The following is a 24,188-nucleotide window of genomic DNA, read 5'->3' on the forward strand; positions in this document are numbered from 1 at the left end:
TTTTTTTTTTTTTTTTTTTAAGTGGGGTGGGAGGATACAGAGAATGAAGCACAGCAAGAAGAGGAAAACACCCCAGGGTGAACATCTCTTGATTACACATTTCTAGATTGTCAGCCTACCAAGGGACTTAGTCCCAGCCCACTTCCCCTTCTGGCTTCTTAATGGTTGCTGGCCACCTCCTCCTGCAACCCAGCGGGCAAGAGCTCAGCAATGCAGGCTTTTAATACCTTCTTTCTTTCTTTTTTTTTTTTGTGGTACGCGGGCCTCTCACTGTTGTGGCCTCTCCCGTTGCGGAGCACAGGCTCCGGACGCGCAGGCTCAGCGGCCATGGCTCACGGGCCCAGCCACTCCGCGGCATGTGGGATCTTCCCGGACCGGGCCACGAACCCGTGTCCCCTGCATCGGCAGGCGGACTCTCAACACTGCGCCACCAGGGAAGCCCTCTTTTAATTCTTGAAATGGTAAAGCATGGTAGGAAAGGAAATCCACAAGTGAAGAAATCACATTATGAATTCCAGTGCCAAAGAAAAGGATTGTAAATCAGATTGCGAATTCATTGGGGACCAGGAATCATCTTGCTCTTTTTGGTGCAGGACCTGAGTGATTGCTTCGGCCATTATTTACCCTCCGGGATTACGCAGGACTCGCCTCTTTCATTCTAGTGTTTGTTTCCAGAGTTTCCATCCAGCCCCACCTTCAGCTCTAGCCGCTGAGCTGCCATGCTCTTCTGACAGTAGATGACCTGATAGGATGGAGGGGTTGTGTTGTGAATTTTTTGGTTTTTTCACTTTTCATTGAAATTTTAAATTTACAGAAAAGTTGGTGCAGAGAGTTTCTATATGCTCTTCACCTAGCTTCCTCTGATGTTTTTTTAATTTATTTTTTTAAAAAATGTTTTATTTTATATTGGAGTATAGTTGATTCACAACGCTGTGTTAGTTTCAGGTACACAGCAAAGTGATTTAGTTATACATATTTTGCTTCCTCTGATGTTAATTTCTTTCATAATCGTGGAACATTGGTCATAACTAAGAAGTTAACACTGCACAGTCCTATTAACTACAGACCAGTTTTTCCATTAGTGTCCTTTCGTGGTTCCAGGACCCAATCCAGGGTATCACATGCATTGTTTTTAACTATAGCTACCTCCCTGGGGTTTTGTGTGGATTGAATGATCAACTGCACGTAGAAGGGCTACGTAAACCATGAACTATGTAAGTGTTATCAGCAGTTCTTTTTCATTGTTGTTCTGGTTAATGATGAAACATACTGACGCTTCCCTCACTGCACCGCTCGGTGTGAGTAGATTCCAATTTCATTATTAAAATGACTAAAACCATATGCTGGGTACTTTAATCCTCACAACAATTATATTATGCTTCTGTTATGAGACTCAGAGTGGATATACCTTTAGGCTTTCTAGGCCCTCCCAAGGTAGAGTTAGGTACCCTTTCATGTGCTGTCCCATCACCGCACTTACTGTGCAGTCTTCCCCACTAGACTAGAAGCTGTGGGTTCCAGGAACTGGATTTTGTTCACTGTTATCCCCTCTATCCAGCAAATAGTCAGGCACATAGATGATACGCAAAAAAAAACACTGCTTAGATGAATGAATAAATTAAGGCTGATTTTTTTTTTTGCAGTTTTGAGTGTTTTATTTATGTCAAATTGGATAAAATGTGTGTATTTCTCAGACAGAAAAGACATGTCGAGGTAGAAATGTACCTTTCAACTATTCATGGGTACACAAGTACACTGGGGAGATTGTGATTCAGTAGGTCCGGTAGGCCTGAGTTCTATTTTTATTTTTGGGGGGGCGGGTTGAGTAATTTTTATTTAAAATTTTTATTTCCTTGTATCTTTTTTTTTAACTTCTTTATTAGAGTATAATTGCTTTACAATGGTTAGTTTCTGCTTTATAACAAAGTGAATCAGTTATACATATACATCTGTTCCCATATCTCTTCCCTCAGCTGATCTTTTAACCATTGCTCTATTCTGAAAACTGCTGTTTTCCTTACAACTTACTGTTAACTGTCTGCCTTCCCCTACCAGAAAGTGAGATCTGTGGAACACAGAATGAATCTTCAATGCCTAGAACCCTGCTTAGAACTGACACTTAGGGTAAATGTCAATAATATCTGTTGAGTGGATGTATGGAAAGGTAGACTTCCTCCTTTGGTCCACATCACCCTGTCTTTTTGTGACATCATTGTACCGTTTTCCTTAAAAAATATATATATATATATTTATTTAGGCTGTGCCGGGTCTTAGTTGCGGCATGCGGGATCTTCATTGTGGTGTGCGGACTCAGTTGTGGCATGCATGCGGAATCTAGTTCCCCAACCAGGGATCAAACCCGGGCCCCCTGCATTGGGAGCACAGAGTCTTACCCACTGGACCACCAGGGAAGTCCCTCACTGTACTTTTTTCTGATGCTGCTCTCAGTAAGATAATGTTCAAAAGCATAACGCTGTGATGTGGGTAAGTGCAGAATGCTCTGGCTTCCTGAGTTAGACATGCATTTGCAGCTGAATGATGACTGGAAGGGGAACCACAGGAATGCTGTCCCCAAGAGCACTGTCTCCAGGAGGGAAGCAATGATGGTTGACACAGGCAGCCTGTGGACTCTACCCTCCACAGCTTTGTCCAGGACAAGCAAAATCATGCCTTGAGGCTATTCATGCTCTGTGCTCTCAACTTCCATGTCACACTCGCCTCCCTTTCACCAGAATGCAACTCTTAAAGATAAACAAATAGATAATGGTTTATAATAATCATTAGCTTTATTTTCTTAGGAGATAAGTGCCTCTTGTCAGAACTCTTCTATTTCAAATCTATTCATTTTTCCTCTGTTATTAGTGAAAATATAACAATCACATTCACGTTAAGGAAAATGAATATAGGGAAAAAGTCACCATTCCAACACAAGTATGGTTGGAATTTTGTGTTTATCTCTTTCCTCTTTTTTTTCCCTGAGAGTATATTATATATACTTATCTAGTTTGTGTTCTGCTTTTTTAACGTAACATTGTATAATGCTTATAACAGAAGGATCGTTCCATGCTATTAGACTTCATAACCATCTATTTAAATACACTGCCACACATTTAAGGGTGTTCAAATATATTGTTCATTTCACTGTCAGATATGCCAGGAAAAGTCACCTAAAGAGTTTGAAGGACAAAACCTCAAGGCACCTAAATATTTTTAAGACTTAAATGTCGGGATTAAAAAATAAACCTTCTCAGGAATTCCCTGGCAGTCCAGTGGTTAGGACTCCACACTTCTACTGCACGGGACACAGGTTCAGTCCCTGGTCAGGGAACTGAGATCCCACATGCCACGCAGCACAGCCCAAAAAAAAAACAAACAAAAAACACCTTCTCTAAAAATATATGGAGGACAGCACATGGAAAAATGGTCAACATCTTTAATGTTCAGGGAAATGTCACACACTACATACCAACTAGAACGGGAAAGTTTAAAAGATCGGCAATGCCAAGTGCTGACAAGGATGTAGAACAGCTAGAATTTTCATACATCGCTAGTGGGATTACCAAATGGTATAGCTACAGAGAAAAGAGTTTGATAGTTTCTTACAAAGTTAAACATGCACTTGCCGTATGACCCAGCAACTCCAATCCTAGGCATTTACCCCAGAGAAATGAAAGCATATGTCTGCACAGATCTCTATGTGAATGTTTATAGCATCTTTACTTAGAACAAAGCTCAAATGTCCAACTGGTGGATGGATATACAAATTATGGTACATCTATACAAAGAAATACTGCTCAGCAATAAAAAGCAATGAACTACTGAAAAATACAACCACATGGATGAACCATAAAACATTATGCTATTGTGAAAGAAGCCAGACACAAAAGGCTCCTCCCAACTTCTTTTACTCACAACACTTCTGACACCAAATGTGTGGGTTATTTCCATACCAACAACCATTGCGCCAACTCTCCAGACACCGACTGGGTGTCCTACAGTTCAATTCAATTCTGACATAAAGTACTCCAAGTTAGTGTCAGATTCCACAGATTTAAAGGCTTAGTCTCACAAGACTGCCCTCACTTCAGATTCCAGTCTCAAGTCCCGGGTTGCCACCTGTACTTGTGACCAATCAGCTGTAAATTGGGAGTTCCCATGACTCCTTCATCAAGTTTGATAATTTACTAGAATGGATCACAGAACTCAAGAAACACTTTGCTTACGTTCACTGATTTATTATAAAGGATACAATTCAGAACAGCCAGATGGAAGAGATGCATAGGGTAAAATATGGTGGGGAGGGGAGGTAGGGAGCTTCCATGCCCTCTCTGGGCACACTATTCTCCCAGTACCTCAAAGTATTCACCAGCCAGGAAGCTCTCTGTAGTTTAGGGGGTTTTATTACATAGGCATGATTGATTATATCATTGGACATTAATAATTGAACCCAACTTCCAGCCCCTCTCCCCTTCTCAGAGGTCAGAGGATGGGGCTGAAAGTTCCAACCCTCCAATCATGCTTTGGCCTTTTTGGAGACTAGCCCCTATCCTGAAGTTAAGAAAGGGGTCTCCAGCCACCAGTCACCTAATTAGCATGCAAAAGATACTCTTATCACTGCAGAGATTCCAAGGCTTCTAGGAGCTGTATACCAGGAACTGAGGATAAAGACCATATATATATATACACTATTGTGCCAATAGTTACATACTATGTGATTCCATTTGTTCCATTCTGGAAAAGACAAAACTATAGGGGACAGAAATCAGAGCAGTGGCTGCCAGGGGCTATAGTTAAGGGGAGGGGATTAACTGCAAAGGAGCAGAAGGGAATTATTTTGGCTGTTTGAAATATTCTATATTAGTGTGGTAGTTATTTGACAAAACACCTGTGTCAAAATTCATTAAACTTTACTCTTATAAAAGGGATTTGTACAGTATTTAAGGTATACCTTAATAAATATGACTTCAAATAGAAGCTTTTTCCTTCTGTCACCTTTTGCAAATCCCCTGCCCCTAAAGGACGTGACATATTTATTATGACTGTTGTAAAGGAAGGAAATAAAAGTTCTATCAAGGAACACCTGGTATGACTTCCACACAAATGTCCACTATCCACTGTTAGCACCAAGAGTAGAACATGATTCAGTAGAATTTTTCAAGTATCTTTGCTCCAAAGCTTCTGTTTATCTCTGACTTCAGCCTGAACGTTTCTCCTCTTTCGGTCCTGCTTCTGTGCCTTTCAGTTCTGGAGATTCTGCAGCTTTAATAACTTCTTTTGGTTCCATCTCTTTACTTTCCTTATTCTGCTTCGCCTCTGCCTTCTGTTCTTTTGCCTCAAGTTGATAATGGATGCCCATGCCAATGCAGAGATAGATGCCTGAGACAATAAGGATTATGCCGCATGTCCAGTATGTATATTTGTAGTCTCCGTATATGTCACTGAGACGACCTAAGGATGTCCAAAAAAAAAAAAAAGTTATGTGGGTAAACAATTATACCCTTTCCCAAATAAAGCTTAAGGATCCACTCAAAGAGCTTGTAAATGACAAATCAGTCTAAATAGAAACTGCTCAAAATTATTTGATCTTTTGTTTATGATGTCAACTGATTTTGGATGGCCCTGTGTATTCTGTTATCTTTAGCAACTTGAAAATAATTAAATCTTGGCAAATCTGAATTGGGAAAGTCCTAGAGACCACCTAGAGTCAATCCTCTCAATGTTCAATGGAAAAATTTGTTGCTCAAAAGAGGTTTAGGGGCTTCCCTGGTGGCGCAGTGGTTGAGAGTCCGCCTGCCGATGCAGGGGACACGGGTTCGTGCCCCGGTCCGGGAAGATCCCACATGCCGCGGAGCGGCTGGGCCCGTGAGCCATGGCCGCTGAGCCTGTGCATCGGGAGCCTGTGCTCCGCAACGGGAGAGGCCACAGCAGTGAGAGGCCCGCGTACCAAAAAAAAAGAGGTTTAGTAGTCTTGCCCAAGGCCACAGAGCTAATCCCAGTCTCCCAGGCCAATGCACTTTCTCTGACATCAGCATTTCCCAAAGGGCGTTCCCGTGAACACTCATCCTCTGCTAACATTAACTAACGGCAACACCTTTCCACCATTCTAAGTGCTTAATCCTCACAGCAGGAAGGTTCTGTCATCATCCCCACTGTATAACAGAAAAACTGAAGTACAGAAACCTCAAGTGACTCGTCCAAGGTCACAAAGCTTGTAAATGAAACAGGTTGGCTGATTCAACCCAGCAAGTCTGACTCTGAGGCCTGCACCATAACTTCTGTGCTACAGGGTTACTCCCTAGTGTTTCCAAAGTCAAGTAAATTTGGAAATGACACATAGTCTTTTCTATTAAAGGCTTTATGAGGTAAAGAAACTTATTTACTTATTTATGAGGTAAAGAAACTTATTTACTTTGGTGTTTCCAATCTTTGTTTGGCCATGAAATCTTTGTAATAGTAAAATTTATTAGTATCTAGTATTAAGAAATAAACTTTGGAGGGACTTCCCTGGTGGTCCAGGGGTTAAGAATCCACCTTCCAATGCAGGAGATGTGGGTTCGATCCCTGGTGAGGGAACTAAGATCCCACATGCTGCAGGGCAACTAAGTCTGCGCGCCACAACTACTGAGCCTGCACGCTCTAGAGCCCGCGAGCCGCCACTAGACGGCCCGCGTGCTGCAACCACTGAGCCCACGTGCTCTGGAGCCCATGCCCCACAACCAGGATGCCCAAGCGCCACAATGAAGATCCCGTGTGCCGCAACTAAGACCCAACACGGCCAAATAAATAAATAAAAGAAATAAACTTTGGAAAATACTACCCATATAAAGGACATAATAACCAATTCAAATATGACTCTATATGGTTTTCCAATGCAGGGCATCACTCGCTCAGCAATACTTATTGATTCTCTAAATATACACACGGCCCTGGGTCTGCTAGGCCCTGAGTTAAGGGTGAGCAAAGGAGGTAACATCCACAGCTCAGTGGAGAAGAGAAATGTTAATCCAATAACTATACAGACTGTGACAAGTGCTACAAGGAAGGTTTGAAGGCAGAAAATAGGGGTTTTAAGACCAGCAAGTAGGGTCAGAAAGGCTTTTCTTTTTTTTTAATTAAAAAAAAAATTTTATTTTTGGCTGCGTTGGGTCTTTGTTGCTGTGCGCGGACTTTCTCTAGTTGCGGCGAGCGGGGGCTACTCTTGGCTGTAGTGCTTGGGCTTCTCATTGCAGTGGCTTCTCTTGTTGCGGAGCACGAGCTCTAGGCGTGTGGGCTTCATTAGTTGTGGCACGTGGGCTCAGTAGTTGTGGCTCATGGGCTCTAGAGCACAGGATCAGTAGTTGTGGAGCACGGGCTTAGTTTCTCCATGGCACGTGGGATCTTCGCGGACCAGGGCCCGAACCTGTGTCCCCTGCATTGGAAGGCGGATTCTTAACCACTGCGCCACCAGGGAAGCCCAGGAAGGCTTTTCTTAAAGTGTAAACTTAGCCAAGACTTACAGGAGGATAGGAGTTATCAAGGAGAAGGGAGATGGGAAAAGGCTCAGGGCAGAGAACAGCGAGTGCAAAGGCAGGTGGTAGGAGGAAGCACAGGGTGTGAGAGGAAAAGCAGAGAGAGCAAACTGAGTGGTGGGAAAAGAGGCTGGAGACACAGGTGGGCCAGGCCACGCAGGACCTAGTAGGCCACAGCAGGGAATCTGATCTTCACCCTAAGAACGTGGGAAGCAACTGGAGTGTTCTAAGAGACGAAGAACAGCTAGGGTGGATATGGGTAAAGTTAGAAGGCTACTGATAGGAGATTTGGATAAGAGTGGTAGTTGTGATGGAGAGCAAACGGGCAGATTAGAAAGAGATTTAGGAAGCAAAAACGGACAGGATTTGGAGTCTCCTTGGGTATATATAGGGAAGAGAAAGGGTGGACAGGTCAGTAGTGGATCTTCTGTTATGTATCCTTCCTTACTTTATAGTGCATAATCTCAAAAGCATGACTCACATCCAGAAGTCCAAATTATGGTTGCATTCTGTATTAATAATAATTTTAAAATGTAAACCATTTAGCATTCTTTTTTTTTTAACATCTTTATTGGAGTATAGTTGCTTTACAATGGTGTGTTAGTTTCTGCTGTATAACAAAGTGAATCAGCCATATGCATACGTATAGCCCCATATCCCCTCCCTCTTGCATCTCCCTCCCACAGTCCCTATCCCACCCCTCTAGGTGGTCGCAAAGTCCCTGTGCTATGCGGCTGCTTCCCACTAGCTATCTTACATTTGATAGTGTATATATATCAGTGCTACTCTCTCACTTCGTCCCAGCTTACCCTTACCCCTCCCTGTGTCCTCAAGTCCATTCTCTACATCTGTGTCTTTATTCCTGTTCTGCCCTTAGGTTCTTCAGAACCATTTTTTTTTTTTAGATTCCATATATATGCATTAGCATACAGTATTTGTTTTTCTTTTTCTGACTTACTTCACTCTGTATGACAGACTCTAGGTCCATCCACCTCACTACAAATAACTCAATTTCATTTCTTTTTATGGCTGAGTAATAGTCCATTGTATATATGTGCCACATCTTCTTTATCCATTCACCATTAGCATTCTTAAGAGAATAATACATCAAGTTTTATAGTCACTTACTAGCTGTGTGATCTTGGACAAGTTATTTCACTTTTAGAAGCCTCTATTTCTTTATTTATAAAGCAGGAACAATAATAGTCCGACATCACACACTTGTAATATATGACAGAATATAGAAAACGACTAGGATAGTCCCTGGTATACTGTTAGCCCTCACCTGGTACCTATTGTTATTATTTTAAATATTACTGCTGAGATAAACTCCACAATTAAAAAGAAATCACCAACAGTATTTTAAAGGTGGTTATACATTTTTCTACAATAAACATATTAGGTTTTTTTATCAGGAAAAATCATTATACATACTTAAGTGTGTAATAGTTTTTTATTCTTCTTTCAGCTTGATGATTCACTTTAATTCAGTTCTATTAAGTATTTGAGCAATTATGCTGTACCAAGCATTGTGCCAGCACTGGGGGTACAGAAGCGAAGAAAGACTGTCAAGCAGCTCACTGATTTCTTCTTTCTGTCACCTTCCTAATCTTCTGTTTTATGTTAATAGAACCATAGAAATAGGGAGACATACTATACCTAAAATCGGTGGCCCCAGGAGAATAGGACAGCATTCCACAATGGTCACCAATCCCACGGCACTGGAGAACCTCTGGGATCCAACCAGGTCCATCAGCGTTTCAAACAATACGGCGCCAAACCACCCAAAAGCAAATCCAAGGAATCCCGCATAAAGACAGAACCCTATATAGCTAGAGGATAAGGGTACTAGCATATGACACACTCCATTTGCAATAATAGAAGCAGCTAAAAAATACTGAATTCGAGGTCTTATCCACTTTGTGTTGGCTACAAATCCCATAGAAGGTCTGGCTACCATGTCAACAAAAGCCAGAATGGAAAGAAGGAAGGCAGACTTCTCACTAGTGTGATGTTTACTCTTGGCATAATTACTAAGAAAGACTAAAGGTGTAGCCAGCGCAAAAGACATTATCACATTCCCAGAGAGGTACAGCATAAAGCCTCTGTGCTTGAATAGGGATAAGTCCAGAAGTTTGTTAACTGTTTGGAAAACGGATTGTTTCTCCTTTGGGGGGTTTCTGCCATTAACTTCTGTATTTGCATCACCTGCCCCCTTGTTTGCATCACATTTTCCAGCTTCCTGAAGGGATTCTTTAGACTTCTCTTTCCCTGCAGTTGTTGGCTTGGGCCCTATTGGTCTCATCAGGGCTCCAGCCACACAGCAGTTTAGTAGGATGCCTCCAAGAATTAGGAAGCTTCCTCTCCAGCCAAAGACAGCAAAAAGAGCCTGGTTGAGGGGGGCCAGGGCGGAGAGGAACACAGGGCTGCCTGCCATGGCCAGTCCATTTGCTAATGGTCGCCTCTTGTAGAAATACCTGCCAATCATGGTCAGAGATGGATTCAAGTTGAAGGCAAGCCCAAGACCTGGCGAGAGGGGAAGAAAGAATCACATACTCCAATAAATGTCAGAAACATATTTGGAATTAATTAACTAGGCAAAGAAATGAAATGGAAAGAGGTCAAAATCATGAGGCTGTTATAACTAGTAGGTCATTAAGTGGACTGTTATCAAATAAATACAGACATAAAGTCTCTTTATGCAGCAAATACTAGATTTATAAAATTTAAAAATGTATATATATTTATATATGTGTGTGTATATATATATATATATATATATTTTTTTTTTTTTGGCCGCACCATGTGGTATGCAGGATCTTAGTTTCCCGACCAGGGATTGAACCCAGGCCCCTTGCAGTGGAAGTACAGAGTCTTAACCCTGGACCACCAGAGAGTCCCTAAAAAATGTATATTTTAAAAAATAATTCTTTATCCTTTAGCAACAAAAAGAACAGTAAATGTAAGATCCTTTGTCTTATTTCATAATTTTAGCTTTCCAGAGGAATAGCTTTCCAGAGGAATTGAAAGCAAAAAGGAGAGAAGATGAATCTTATAAATTCAGAAAGCAAGATAGGAGAAGGGGCAGAAGGAAGGGAAGCAAGAGAGAGGGAGGGGGAGGGAGAGAGAGAAAATGTTTTTGAATAGTAAAACAAAACATTGTCAAGATGCTAACACTACCTTAGTAAATCCATTAATTTAATGAAATTTCTATGAAAATTTCAATGTGTTTTATTTTTCAAATGAGGTAAAATGACTCTAAAATACACCCGAAGAACAAATGCATTAGAACTATTGGAAAAGGATAAATAATTGGTGGGCCTACTCTAACAGATATATAAATATATTGTACAGCTACGGTAATTAGAATAGTGTGGCACTTATTCAAAATTAGAAAAACTGATTACTAAAAGTGGGCAGAAAGTCCAGAAACAGAACCAAAGGATACATTTAAATTAATAGGGAAACAATGGATTTTTCAGCTAATGGGGCTGGGACAGTAACTATCCCAATAACCTGTTAAATGGTCTCCCAATCTTGCTTCCCTACTAGGTAAACCAGGTTAGGATGCTTGCACATTTCGATCTCTCTAATGACTGCCCGTCCATAACTTTTCACTCTGGATTAAGAGGTCCCATGATTTGGCCCTAACCTACCTCCCTGCCCTCATCTCAGTCTATTCTTACTTGTGCTAAGTGTAACTGTTCTTCTAGATTTTCTCAAAGCCTTCTCCTAGCTTTCATTCAGATCTCAACTTAAAATCACCACCTCTGAGAAGCCCTCCCTTTAGGGACCATTCAATTCTTCTCTATCAAAATTCTGTTTTAAGTCTTTGCAAAGCAGTTATTACTAGCCAATATTTTTCTTATTTATTCATTTATTTGTTGGTCTGCTTATTGTCTGCTTCCCTCCACTAAACAGCGGGAATCTTGCCTGTCATGTTGGCTCTCCCCACAGAGCTTGGACCAGTGCTGGCATATAGTTAGGGACTCAATAAGTATTTGTTGAGTGAATTAATAAATGAAATAATGAACAGGCTGAATAATCACATGGGAACAAATAAAGTTTTATTTCTTCCTTATGTTATTCAAATAATCCAATGAGTTAAAATAGCTAAATGTTTAAAAATTTAATTAATGTAGTAAAAGTATAGATCCAAAAAGATAATACCCATTACTGGCATTATCTCAGGTCCTGCAGGTGGGACTGTAAATTATTATAACCTTTCCAAAAGAGTATTTGGCCAATGATATCAAAATGCTTTTTTCCCAGTAATTGCTCTTCTAAAAATTTATCCAAAGGAAATTATCATTTTCACAAAGATGCATACAGAAGCACTATCATGCAAATACTGTTTATTAAGAGTGAAAATATAAACAATCTAAATGTCCTGCAATTAGAGAATGGTGAAATAAATTATGGTATATCCATCTATCCCATGAAAAAATAATCGCTGCTAAAGTATATTTACTGAGATGGAGAAACTATGTATAATACATGATGTATCATTAAGTGAAAAAATTGGTTACAAACATTATACATACATAATCTCATCTCTTTAAAAAATTTTTTAACTGTATTGGAGTATAGTTGATTTACAGTGCTGGGTTAGTTTCAGGTATAGAGCAAAGTGATTCAGTTATACATATACATACATTCATTCTCCTTTAGATTCTTTTCTCTTATAGATTATCACAGAATATTGAGCATAGAGTTCCCTGTGCTATAAGTAGGTGCTCGTTGGTTATCTATCTTATATATAGTAGTGTGTGTATGTTCATCCCAAGCTCCTGATTTATACCACCCCCACTTTTCTCCTTTGGTAACCATAAGTTTGTTTTCGATATCTATAAGTCTGTTTCTGTTTAGTAAATAAGTTCATTTGTATCATTTAAAAAAATTAGATTCCACATATGAGTGATATCATATGATATTTGTCTTTCTCTGTTTGACTTCACTAATGTCATCCCTCTTTGTTCTAAAAATTCTATGTATGCATATAAAAATGAGTTGATATGGCATCAAAATATTAATGGTAGTTTTCTCTGAACTGTAGAGCTATGGGTGTCGATTGTATTTATATTCAGCAATTTTATTTTCTTAATTTAGCTATTAGAAAGGGGGGTTTCCTCATGAATGCCTTTTATCCCTTGAAAATATATCTGTCTTTTCTATCAGAAACTGCTTTGTATCTGACATCCTCTCTTTCTCTAATTTGAGCCAATTCCTTCTTGGGTAGAATGGGAAATGAGTGGGAATAGCTAATGACCTCCCTTTCAACAACTTTTTACCTATCACCACTATCTTCTTTCTTAAGACAAAAAAAGAAAGAAAAGAAAAGAAAGAAAGAAAGAGAGGGAGGAAGGGAAGAAAGAAAGGAAAGAATCTCTTTCAATTTATTCAGTCAATAAAAATAATCACCGATTAAGTGCCAGAACTTTCTTTAAAGACTTGCTTTTTTTAAATTAACGTATCAACAGCTCTAAAAAATAGTGACCTAGTAATTTTTCTAACAAAGAACTTTCATTTTTCAAAAGAATTGGCAAATTAATGCTATAAATAGTCCACACAAAAATTAATGCTTGAAAATACATCAGTAGCAACTCACCTGCAATGACTCCGACACACAAGTAAAGTTCCTGCACAGTGGTACAGAAAGAAGCCGCAATCAAGCCACAGCCGGACAAGCAGCCGCCAACAATCATAACTGGACGACTGCCATATTTATTCACCAGGATACTGCTGATAGGACCTAGGAGAGAACAAACAGCTTAGTCATACAGAGGAGAAGCCTAGCCTCACATCCACACCTGCATATGACATTACCAACATGACAGGATGCCACCCCAGAAAGTAAACAGATGAAACAGAAGACAGTGGTAAGGAGTATTACTTTCTATCTTTATTTCAGAGTCACAGGTCTGCGTAATGGAATACATATAGTATTGATTGTACGTTTTCTATATATCTGGGACATACTAGATGGGTTTTAACTAAAGTATGCAAGACAATAATCTAATTATTTTAAGGCAGAAGAGGCTGCAAATACCCGGATTATAAGTGTTTATAGGATTCTTCATGTATCTAGGATATTATCCACATATATGTAGCAAGTTTGCTTGTTTTAAATTTTTAGATGGTCATCTAGAGCAAACACATGAACAATGAGATTTATGAGCAAGTCTGATCAAACTGCTGACTTAAGGGCATGTTTACAAACTAGCTAAAATGTATTATTTCTCACAGAAAACAACAACACAACCAAAACAGAACTACAAAACAAGAATGCCTACCATCACCACTTTTCTTCAACATTATACTGGAGGTCCGAGCCAGCAGGAAGACAGGGGGGAAAAGGTGTAAGGAAATGAAGAAACCGAACTATCAGTATTTGCAGAAGATTTGTCTATCAAAAATTTTTGAAAAAAATCTACCAATAAACTATTGGAAACAACAAGAGTTTAGCAAGCTTACAGGGTATATGATTAAAATACAAACATCAATTACCTTTCTATACCCAGCAGTCAACACAAAACACATTTTTAAAGGAAGTTATCCTTTATAATGACACCATTTTATAACTGACCTAACAGAGCACACAGCTTCTATGTAGCTTTTATTGTTAAAGACAATGAAAAACACGACTCTAATCACGTAACTCCAAGAACTAACATTTCAAATATCTCACTGATAAGGGCATCAAGAACAAAAAGCACTTACTACAGAGCTTTTGTCTACCCATTGCAAGTTAAAAGAGCAGGTCATGAGTACTTACCTCCACCATACATGACAGCAAACGCGATGGAAGATAACCATGACACTTCGCTGGTGCTGGCTTTAAATATTTCCTCAATTTCTTTGTAAAATACAGTAATAGATTTGCCAAAAGCACAAGAGAAGCCAATGGAAATGAAAGCTCCAACAACAACTGCCCACCCCCAGCCTCCATCTGGGGGCGTGTATCCAACTGGACCTCCGTTTGATGATGGCATTGTAAGTAAAGATGAATTCTAAAATGCAGTTCAAATCCAAATATCTAAAGGGTATGAAATTAAAATAGTACATAACAAGTAGGTCAATAACAAAGCACTCCCATAAAATCCCTTACATTTATTAAATAAAGGCATATAGCAATTTTCTAAATAAAAGGTCATTTCAAACATTAGATTCTCATTTAACGGGCTGGAAAGTTAGCTCAGTGAAGTTGGGTTTTCATCTAGCTGCTTAGATTTAAGGTATTCTTTTACTAATATGTGACTAGAAAGATTCCCAAACAATGGCTGACCAATACTGTTTAAACCTGCAAAATGAACACTGAGGGACTTCCCTGGTGGTGCAGTGGTTAAGACTCCATGCTCCCAATGCAGGGGGCCTGGGTTCAATCCCTGGTCAGGGAGCTAGATCCCACATGCATGCCACAACTAAGGAGCCCGTCTGCCGCAACTGACAGGGCGCAACCAAATAAATAAATAAATAAAGTATTTTTTAAAAAATGAACCCTGATATCAGAGACTAGTAGTTTTAAACCAAAGATTTCCCCTTTTCTTCTTAAGCCCCAGCATTAGTGAAAAACATAGTTAGAAAAAGAAATACAATGTGATTATGAATTACTAGCAGGTAGGAGAGGTTGAGAGCTAAAAGGTTTACCAGTCCACTTTAGAGAAATTAAGTTCTCCTTTGATTTACTTAAACCAGCTTCTATTTTATGTCAAAATAAACCTTCCAACAATATGTTATCATACTCATTCTGGCCACCCTAACATTACCTGGAATGATGTAGTACAGTATTAATACTGTACAGGTCAACAATGACAATATCATATTTTACTATTCCTTACTCTTTAATACAAATCCTACCTTCCTATCCATAGAAATCAACTTTTAAATAGCTCACCTTCTAACTAATCTAAACACTTCAAATCTAATTTAGAAAGTGATCCTGTAGTGATTTAAAAAGAACAACTCTTAGGAAGAGTTCTGCTTAAGAAGCTAAAAGACTAGGTTTTTTAAATAAAACTTTTATAGAAGTAAAGTTTCTAAAAGCTTTATTAAATTATAAAATTCCCGGGGTTTGCACAACTTTTTAAAAAATTTTTTTAATTATTTATTTATTTATATTTATTTATTTACTTTTATGCACAACTTTTGTTAGACTTATTCCAAGGTAGCTTTTATTACCCTTGTAGATGGTAATTTTAAAAAAATCATTTTCTGTTAGTTGCTGGTTTATAAAGACACAATTAATTTGCTTAAATAATAGCTTTACTGAGATATAATTCACATATCATAAAATTCACCCTTTTAAAGTTTGTATTTCAGTGGTTTTCAGTATATTCACAAAACTGTACAACTATCATCACTAATATCAGAATATTTTCATCACCCCAGAAAGAAGCCCTGTACCCATTAGCAATTAATTTTATTCCTGAATATTATTTTTGATGATATGGTAATTTGAACTGTTTTCTTAATTTTATTTTTGGATTTTTCATTGCTCGTGTCTAGAAATACAATTGATTTTTGTATGTTAATTTTGCAGCCTGCAAATTTGCTGAACTCATTTATCAGTTCTAACAGACTTATGTATATATATGTATATATGTGTGTAGATTCCTTAGGATCTTCTGTTTACAAAATCATGTCATCTGTGATAGTTTTACATCTTCCTTTCATTGCCTAATTTCCTTGGATAAAACCTCCAGTGCATGTGGTGAAAGTGGACATCCTTGTCTTATTTCTGACCTTACAGGGAAGTTTTCAGTATTTTACCATTAAGTATGATGTTACCTGTGGGTTTTTATAGATGCCCTTTATTAAGTTTGAGAAGCTTCCTTCTATTCCTAGTTGTTGAGTATTTTTATCGTGAAGGATATTGGATTGTAGCAAATTGTTATGTGTCTATGAAGATGATCTTGTGGTTTGGGGCCTTTATTCTATTAATATGGTATGGTTTGACTGATTTTTATATGTTGAACCATTTATGAATTCCTTCACTCCTGAGGTAAGTCCCAATTTGTCATGATATATAACCCATTTTATGTTGTTGGACTCTGCTCATATTCTGTTGAGGATTTTTATGTCCATATTTACCAGGGGTAATGGTTTGCAGTTTTCTTCTCTTGTGATGTCTGTCTGGTTTTGGTAACAGGGAAATACTGGCTTCAAAGAACAAGCTGGGAAGTGTTCCTTCCTCTTGCTTTTTGGAAGAGCTTGTAAAAGAGTGGTGTTAGTTCTTTAAATATTTCATAGAATTCACCAGTGAAGCCATCTGGGCTTCAGGTTTTCTTTGTGGGTAGTTTTTTGATGATTATGTCAATCTTTTTACTTGCTATAGGTATATTCAGCTTGTCTATATCTTCTTGAGTCATTTGATAGTTTGTGCTTTTCTAGAAATGTGTTCATTTCATTTAGGTTATCTAATTTGTTGGTCTGCAATTGTTCATAGTATTCCTTAGTAATCCCTTTTTATTTCTATAAGGTTAGTAGTGATACATGAAGAGTTTAACCAACAGTACTATTAGAGGGAACAGGCCCCACAAAATTGACTTCACTTCTAACACCAATTGCAAATTTAGGCAGTGGGGGTCAGGGGGTGCGGAGGGGGGTGGTTTCCAAAACAGTTTTGGCAATTCAACAGGACTCACAGAATTCACTGAAAGCTATTATATTCACGATTTATTACAGGGAAAGGACACAGGTTGAAATCAGCCACAGGAAGAGATGCACAGGGCAGAGTTTGGGAGAGGTTCAAGTGTAGAGCTTTTGATCATACTCTTTCCGTGGAGTCATGGATAGCATTACCTTCTCCCACTTACAATGTGTGAAAATATAGAGTACCACCAACCGGGGAAACTCACCTAAGCTTTTGGTGTCTAGAATTTAGTAGGGCTTGATCACATACTGCTCATGTGAGTGCTGACCTTTAGTCTCCAGCCCTTACTAGCGCCCTTACCAGGGGATAATACTTTAGTCTCCAGTTCTTTCAGAGATTGGAAATAAGACAATATAGCTAAAGGGCCCAGCAAACAAAGACACACCTATCAGGCAGAACTCTTCAGAGACCTAGAGATCATATTCCAGTAGCCAAGGACAAAGGCCAAACCTCTCTATTGGTAAGGTTAATTCTTCACTATACATAATGTATCCTCTTCCAGTTCTGATTTTAGTAATTTGAGTTCTCTATCTCTTTTCCTGGTTAGTCTAAAGTTTGTCAATTTTACTGATTTTTTCAAAGAACCAAACTTTTGGTTTCATTGATTTCTTTATTTTTTTGTACTTTCTAGTTCATTTATTTCTGTTCTAATCTTATTTCCTTCCCTCTATTAACTTTGCATTTAATTTACCCCTTTTTTCTTGTTTCTTATGGTAAAAGTTTCAGTTATTTATTTTTTTAGAGACTTCTTCCCAACAGGATGGAAATTAAATTAAATTTTATTTTAAGTTATTTACTTTTGGTTGTGCTGGGTCTTCGTTGCTGCGCGTGGGCCTTCTATAGTTGCATCAAGCAGGGGCTACTCTTCATTGTGGTGCATGGGCTTCTCATTGTGGTGGCTTCTCTTGTTGCAGAGCATGGGCTGTAGGCATGCGGGCTTCAGTAGTTGTGGCACGTGTGCTCAGTAGTTGTGGCACGCAGGCTCTAGAGAGCAGGCTCAGTAGTTGTAGCACACAGGCTTAGCTGCTCCGCAGCATGTGGGATCTTCCTGGACCAGGGATCAAACCTGTGTCCCTTGCATTGGCAGGTGGATTCTTAACCACTGTGCTGCCAGAGAAGTCCCAAAAGTTTCAGTTATTGATTTGAGATTTTTTTCTTTTTAAATATAGATGTATACAGCTATAAATTTCCTGCTAGTCACTGTTTTAGCTGTATTACAGAAATTTTGGTATTTTGTAATTTGTTTTCATTCATCTCAATGTGTTTTCTAATTTCCTTTATAATTTATTCTTTGAACCATTGGTTATTTAGGAATGTGTTGTTAATTTCCACATATTTGCTCATTTGCCAAATTTTCTTTTGTTGTTCATTTCTGATTTTATTTCATTATGATCAGAGAACATACTCAGTCCTTTCAAATGTACTGAGACTTGTTTTATGGCCTAATGGTCTATCCTGGAAAATGTTCCATGTGTACTTGAGAAGAATGTGTATTCTTTTGTTGTTGGGTAAAATGTTCTACAGATGTTTGTTAGATTTATTTGGTTTATACTTGGTACATACTTGGTTGTTCAAGTCTTCTATTTCCTGGTTGATTTTCTGCCTAATTATTTTATTGAAGTTCTGTTGAAATCTTCAAGTATTGTTATTGAATTGTCTATTTCTCTATTTCCATCAGTTTTGGCTTCATCTATTTTGGGGCTCTGTGGTTAGGTGTATATATGTTTATAATTGTTATGTCTTCATAATGGATTGAACTTTTATCATTATAAAATGTCTTTGTGTCTAAAAACAATTTCATCTTAAAGTCTATTTTGCCTAGGTTTCTTTGGTTACTGTCTGCATGGCATATTATTTTTTCATCTGTATACTCTAAAGCAATTTGTGTCTTTGAATCTATAATGTGCCTCTTGTAGACAGCATAGGGTTGGATCCAATTTGCCAATCACTGCTTTTTGATTGAAGTGCTTAATCTATTTAGATTTAATTTAATTACTGATAAGGTAGGACTTAGGTCTGCTGTTTTACTATTTGTTTTCTCTGTCTTATGTCTTTTTTGTTATTCTATTCCTCCATCACTGCCTTCTTTTATGTTAAATAGATATTTTTGGTGTGCCCCTTTAATTACCTCGCTGTTTCTTTTACTATGTTTTTTGTTATTTTCTTAGTGGTTGTCCTATGGTTTACAATTAACATCTTAACTTAAAACAGTCTAGTATAGTTTAATACCAATTTAATTGCAATAGTATACAAAAACTTTGCTCCTGTACAGTTTCCTCCTTCACACTATTGTCTTACAAATTACATCTTTATACACTATAAGCCCATTAAAAATTGTATAATTATTGCTTTTAAATCGGGTAGAAGGGAAAAAAAGTGTTTACAAAGAAAAAAATACATTCATACTGTCTTATTGTATATTTACCTATGTAGTTACCTTTACTGGTGTTCTTTATTTTTTTCCATGTGGATTCAAGTTACTGTGTAGTGTCCTTTCAATTCAGCCTGAAGGACACTCTTTGGTATTTCTTGTAGGGAATGCCTGCTGGCAACAAATTCTCTCAGTTTTTATCTGGGAATGTCTTAATCTCCCTTTCATTTTGAAGGATAATTTTGCTGGATATAGAATTCTGGGTTGACAGTCTTTCTTTCAGCACTTTGGGTATTTTGTCCCATTGCTTTCTGGCTTCTATGGTCTCTAAAGAAAAATCGGCTGTTACTCTTATTGAGTACACTTGGTTTGTGATGAGTTGCTTCTCTCTTGCTGCTTTCAAGATTCTCTCTTTGTCTTTGTCTCTGAAGTTCTATTTATTTTTCATTCATTTTTCTTTTTTTCCCTTAGATTTGATAACCTCAATTGACCTATATTCAGGTTTACTGATTCTTCTGCCAGCTCAAGTCTGCTTTTCAGCCCCTCTTACAAATTTTTCATTCAGTTATTGTACTTTTCAGCTCCAGAATTTCTATTTGGCTCCTTTTTTTTTGTAATAACTATCTCTTATAAATATTCTCTATTTGGTGAGATATTGTTCTCATAATTTCTTTTAGTTCTTTAGACATAGTTTTAATTCTTTGAAAAAATTTATAATACCTAAATTAAAGCCTCTGTTTAGTAAGTCCAATGTCTAGGCTTCCTTGGGGATAGTTTCTATTAAATGACTTTTCTGTGTATAGATCATACTTTCCAGTTTCTTTGTGCGTCACGTTTTGTTGTTTTTGGTTTTTTTGTTGTTGAAAACTGGACATTTAAAATAAAATGATGTGGCTGCACCCCAATGTTCATTGCAGCACTATTTACAATAGCCAGGACACAGAAGCAACCTAAATGTCCATCAACAGAAGAATGGATAAAGAAGATGTGGTACATATATGCAATGGAATATTACTCAGCCATAAGAAGGAACGAAATTGGGTCATTTGTAGAGACGTGGATGGACCTAGAGACTGTCATACAGAGTAAGTCAGAAGAGAAAAACAAATATCATATATTAACACGTATATGTGGAATATAGAAAAATGGTATAGATGATCTTATTTGCAAAACAGAAATAGAGACACAGAAGTAGAGAACAAATGTATGGACACCAAGGGAGGAAGCAGGGGTGGGATGAATTGGGAGATTGGGATTGACATATGTACACTATTGAAACTATGTATAAAATAGGTAACTCATGAGAACCTACTGTATAGCTCAGGGAACTCTACTCAGTGCTCCGTGGTGACCTGAAAGGGAAGGAAATCCAAAAAGGAGCGGATATATGTATACGTATAGCTGATTCATTTTGCTGTACAGTAGAAACTAACACAACATTGTAAAGCAACTATACTCCAATAAAAATTAATTTAAAAATATAAAATAATACCATGTGGCAACTGTGGAAATCACATTCCCTCCCCAGGGTTAGTTGTTATTCCTATTGGGTGTTCATGTTGATACTACTCCTATTGCCTTTTGTTTGTTTAATGAATTTCCTAAATAAATTCTGTGAAGTTTGTATTTTTTGTCATATGTGGCTATTGAAATCTTTCGTGGTTAGCTTAGTGATCAGCCAATGATTAGACAAAAATTTCCTTAAAATGCCTTGAATCAGTATATCTCCCAGGCTTCACCAAAGGGTATTATGTGTATGTTTAGGCATGCTTTCAATTCTCCAGCAGGCAGCTTACGCTTCTGCCTTAGCTTTCAATTCCTGCTTGTATAGAGCTTCAAGTTCAGTCAGAGGGAGATTCAGGCCTTCTCAGGTATTTCCTGAGCATGGGCACAGTGTGCACATGTGCATGACCTTCTAGCATCCTGGGAATATGTCAGAGCTTTTCAAAGCCCTCTATGGACATCTCACTTCCCAGTTTTTGCTTTGAAGTGTTTGGTCAGCTTTTTGTTTGCCCCAATTGTTTTTCCAACTCAGGCAGCTGAGATTTTAAATAATTGCCCCTGATTGTTTTCAACAAATGTCCTGGGGAAAAAGCTGTTTGCACTGAGCAAGCTGTGAATCAGGTCAAAGAAAGACAAGCCCTGTGAGTGGGGGTTTCGAGGAAACTGTCAGACATGTTGAATAATGATAATTCTCTAAGAATGAGGTTTCTTGAAGATTCCAAACAATTCTGCCCCCACCAGTGGTTACTACACTGCTGATTTTCATGGCTACTATTATTGTAAGGTTTTTTGTTTCAATTCTACTAGAGTTGGGGAGATGAGAACTGGAATAGATCATGTTGAAACACCACAAATCAGACTTCCCTGGTGACACAGTGGTTAAGAATCCACCTGCCAATGCAGGGGACACAGGTTCAAGCCCTGGTCCAGGAAGATCCCACATGCTATGGGGCAACTAAGCCCATGCACCACAACTACTAAGCCTGTGCTCTATAGAGTCCTTGAGCCACAACTACTGAGCCCACATGCCTAGAGCCCATGCTCTGCAACAAAAAGTAGCCCCCACTCACCGCAACTAGAGAAAGCCCGTGTGCAGCAACAAAGACCCAATGCAGCCAAAAATAAAATATAAATTAATTAATTAAAAAAAAACACCACAAATCTTGCTGTTCTGAGATTCAGTTGTTTCTTGAATATATTCTCTTTGGATTATTGCAAGCCTCTGGTTAATTCTGAGTTTTGAAAAGTTGATTTTTTTTTTGGCCAATGTTCTTATTGCTCTTATGAAAGAGCAGAATTTCAGAGGACCGTACCCTACCATTCCAGAAGTACCACTACAAATGATTTTTGTATACAGTAGTCCCCCTTTATCTGCAGTTTTGCTTTCTGCAGTTTCAGTTACCCATGGTCAACTGTGGTCTGAAAATATTAAGTGGAAAATTCCAGAAATAAACAATTGATAAGTTTTAAATTGCATGCTGTGCTGAGAAGCATGATAAATCTCACACCATCCCACTCCTGCCTGCCTGGGACGTGCATCATTCCTGTGCCAGCGTATCCACGTTGTATATGCTACCAGCTCATTAGTCACTTAGTAGTTGTCTCAGTTTTCAGATAGATTTTCATGGTATCGCAGTGCTTGTGCTGAAATAACCCTCATCTTACTTAATAAGTAAAATAATGTATATAGTGTTTCATCATCAAGAAAAGTATTTACTCCAGAGTTTGGCAGATACATTATCAGATTTAGAAAGTTTTATTCCTAGTTCATTAAGAATTTATTTTAAATCCATTGACCATTGAATTCAGGTTTTGTGTTTTGTTTTTTTTCCATAATACCTTCACAAGGCATTTCTTCTTTCATCTATATAAGTAGTGAGTAACATTTATAGATCTTTTAAATATTAAACCACCCTTGAATTCCTATGAATTCAAGGATGAATCCATCCTTGAAGAATATGCCCAACTTGGTCACAATATACATCTTTTTAATACATTTCTAAGTTAAATTTGTTAATATTTTGTTTGGATTTTTTGAAATGTGTCCATAAACGATTTGGAAATATAATTTTCCCTTCTCATATTGTCCAATATCAGTTTTTTATTATTAATTAATTAATTAATTTAATTTTTTTGGCTGTGTTGGGTCTTTGTTGCTGCATGCAGGCTTTCTTTAGATGCGGTGAGTGAGGGCTACTCTTCGCTGCAGTGCACGGGTTTCTCACACGGTGGCTTCTCTTGTTGCGGAGCATGTGCTCTAGGCGCACGGGCTTCAACAGCTGTGGCACACAGGCTCAGTAGTTGTGGCTCGAGAACTCTAGAGTGCAGGCTCAGTAGTTGTGGCACATGGACTTAGCTGCTACGCGGCATGTGGGATCTTCCCAGACTAGGGCTTGAACCCATGTCCCCTGCATTGGCAGGCAGATCCTTAACCACTGCGCCACCAGGGAAGTCCCTCAATATCAGTTTTACATTAGAGTCATAAAGTGAGTTAGGAGATGTTCTCTTTTTTCCTCCTCTCAGGGAGAGATTATATAAGACTAGAATGATCTAGTCTTTGTAAGTTTGGTAGAATTTACTGGTAATACTATTTGGGCACTTTATTTTCTTTTTGGAAGATTTCATATCACCTCCTTCAATTTTCGTAACAATTATAAGTTTATTCATTCCTTCTATTGCATTTTGAGTCTGTCTTTTTAGGGTATTTTTCTATAGCTTTTTCCATTTTGTCAAAGTTTTCAAATTACTGGCATAGAATTTTTATATTTTAATCTCTTTATGAGTAGAGGTATATCCTCTTTATCGTTGATATTTGTGCCTTCTTTTTCCCCCTTTAATCTCAGGAATTTATCTATCTTATAAGTTTTCTTCAAAGAACATTTTCACAAGAACCTCTCTGTCCTGAACAGATTTTTCCTCCAATTGCAGGGCTTGGCCCTAAACTTGTGCTAGTATTTTTAGTTATATCACCCCCTAGATGTTCCTTAATTGTTGAATATATTGTTCAGTGTTTAATATATTGGACCCTTAAAGCTGTCCATTTATCTTTATTTCAAAAATCTGAACATATGGCCAGCATATACTTGATTGATGGTAAAATTTAAATGTTAATAGCATACCCATAAAAAAGAACATTCTCAGTTTTATCTATATT

At 38.1% G+C, this 24,188-nt stretch overlaps 1 protein-coding gene across 2 annotated transcripts in view; it reads right to left on the bottom strand.

Annotated features, from left to right (window-relative positions):
- Positions 1–3,893: 3,893 nt before the first annotated feature.
- Positions 3,894–24,188, bottom strand: part of LOC112412980 (monocarboxylate transporter 1-like) — a 35,459-nt gene continuing 15,164 nt past the window's right edge. For both annotated transcript variants that reach the window (XM_024764778.1, XM_024764777.1), the window contains 4 exons: positions 14,284–14,544; positions 13,117–13,260; positions 9,168–10,034; positions 3,894–5,448 (listed from right to left, as the gene is read on the bottom strand). In XM_024764778.1, the coding sequence (XP_024620546.1) occupies positions 5,195–5,448; positions 9,168–10,034; positions 13,117–13,260; positions 14,284–14,500 (1,482 nt within the window). In that variant the 5' untranslated portion in view covers positions 14,501–14,544 and the 3' untranslated portion in view covers positions 3,894–5,194. The remainder of the gene's footprint in view (positions 5,449–9,167; positions 10,035–13,116; positions 13,261–14,283; positions 14,545–24,188) is intronic.

This window comes from Neophocaena asiaeorientalis, unplaced genomic scaffold, assembly GCF_003031525.2.
Source record: "Neophocaena asiaeorientalis asiaeorientalis breed wild unplaced genomic scaffold, Neophocaena_asiaeorientalis_V1.1 scaffold62, whole genome shotgun sequence".
Lineage (NCBI taxonomy): Eukaryota > Metazoa > Chordata > Mammalia > Artiodactyla > Phocoenidae > Neophocaena > Neophocaena asiaeorientalis.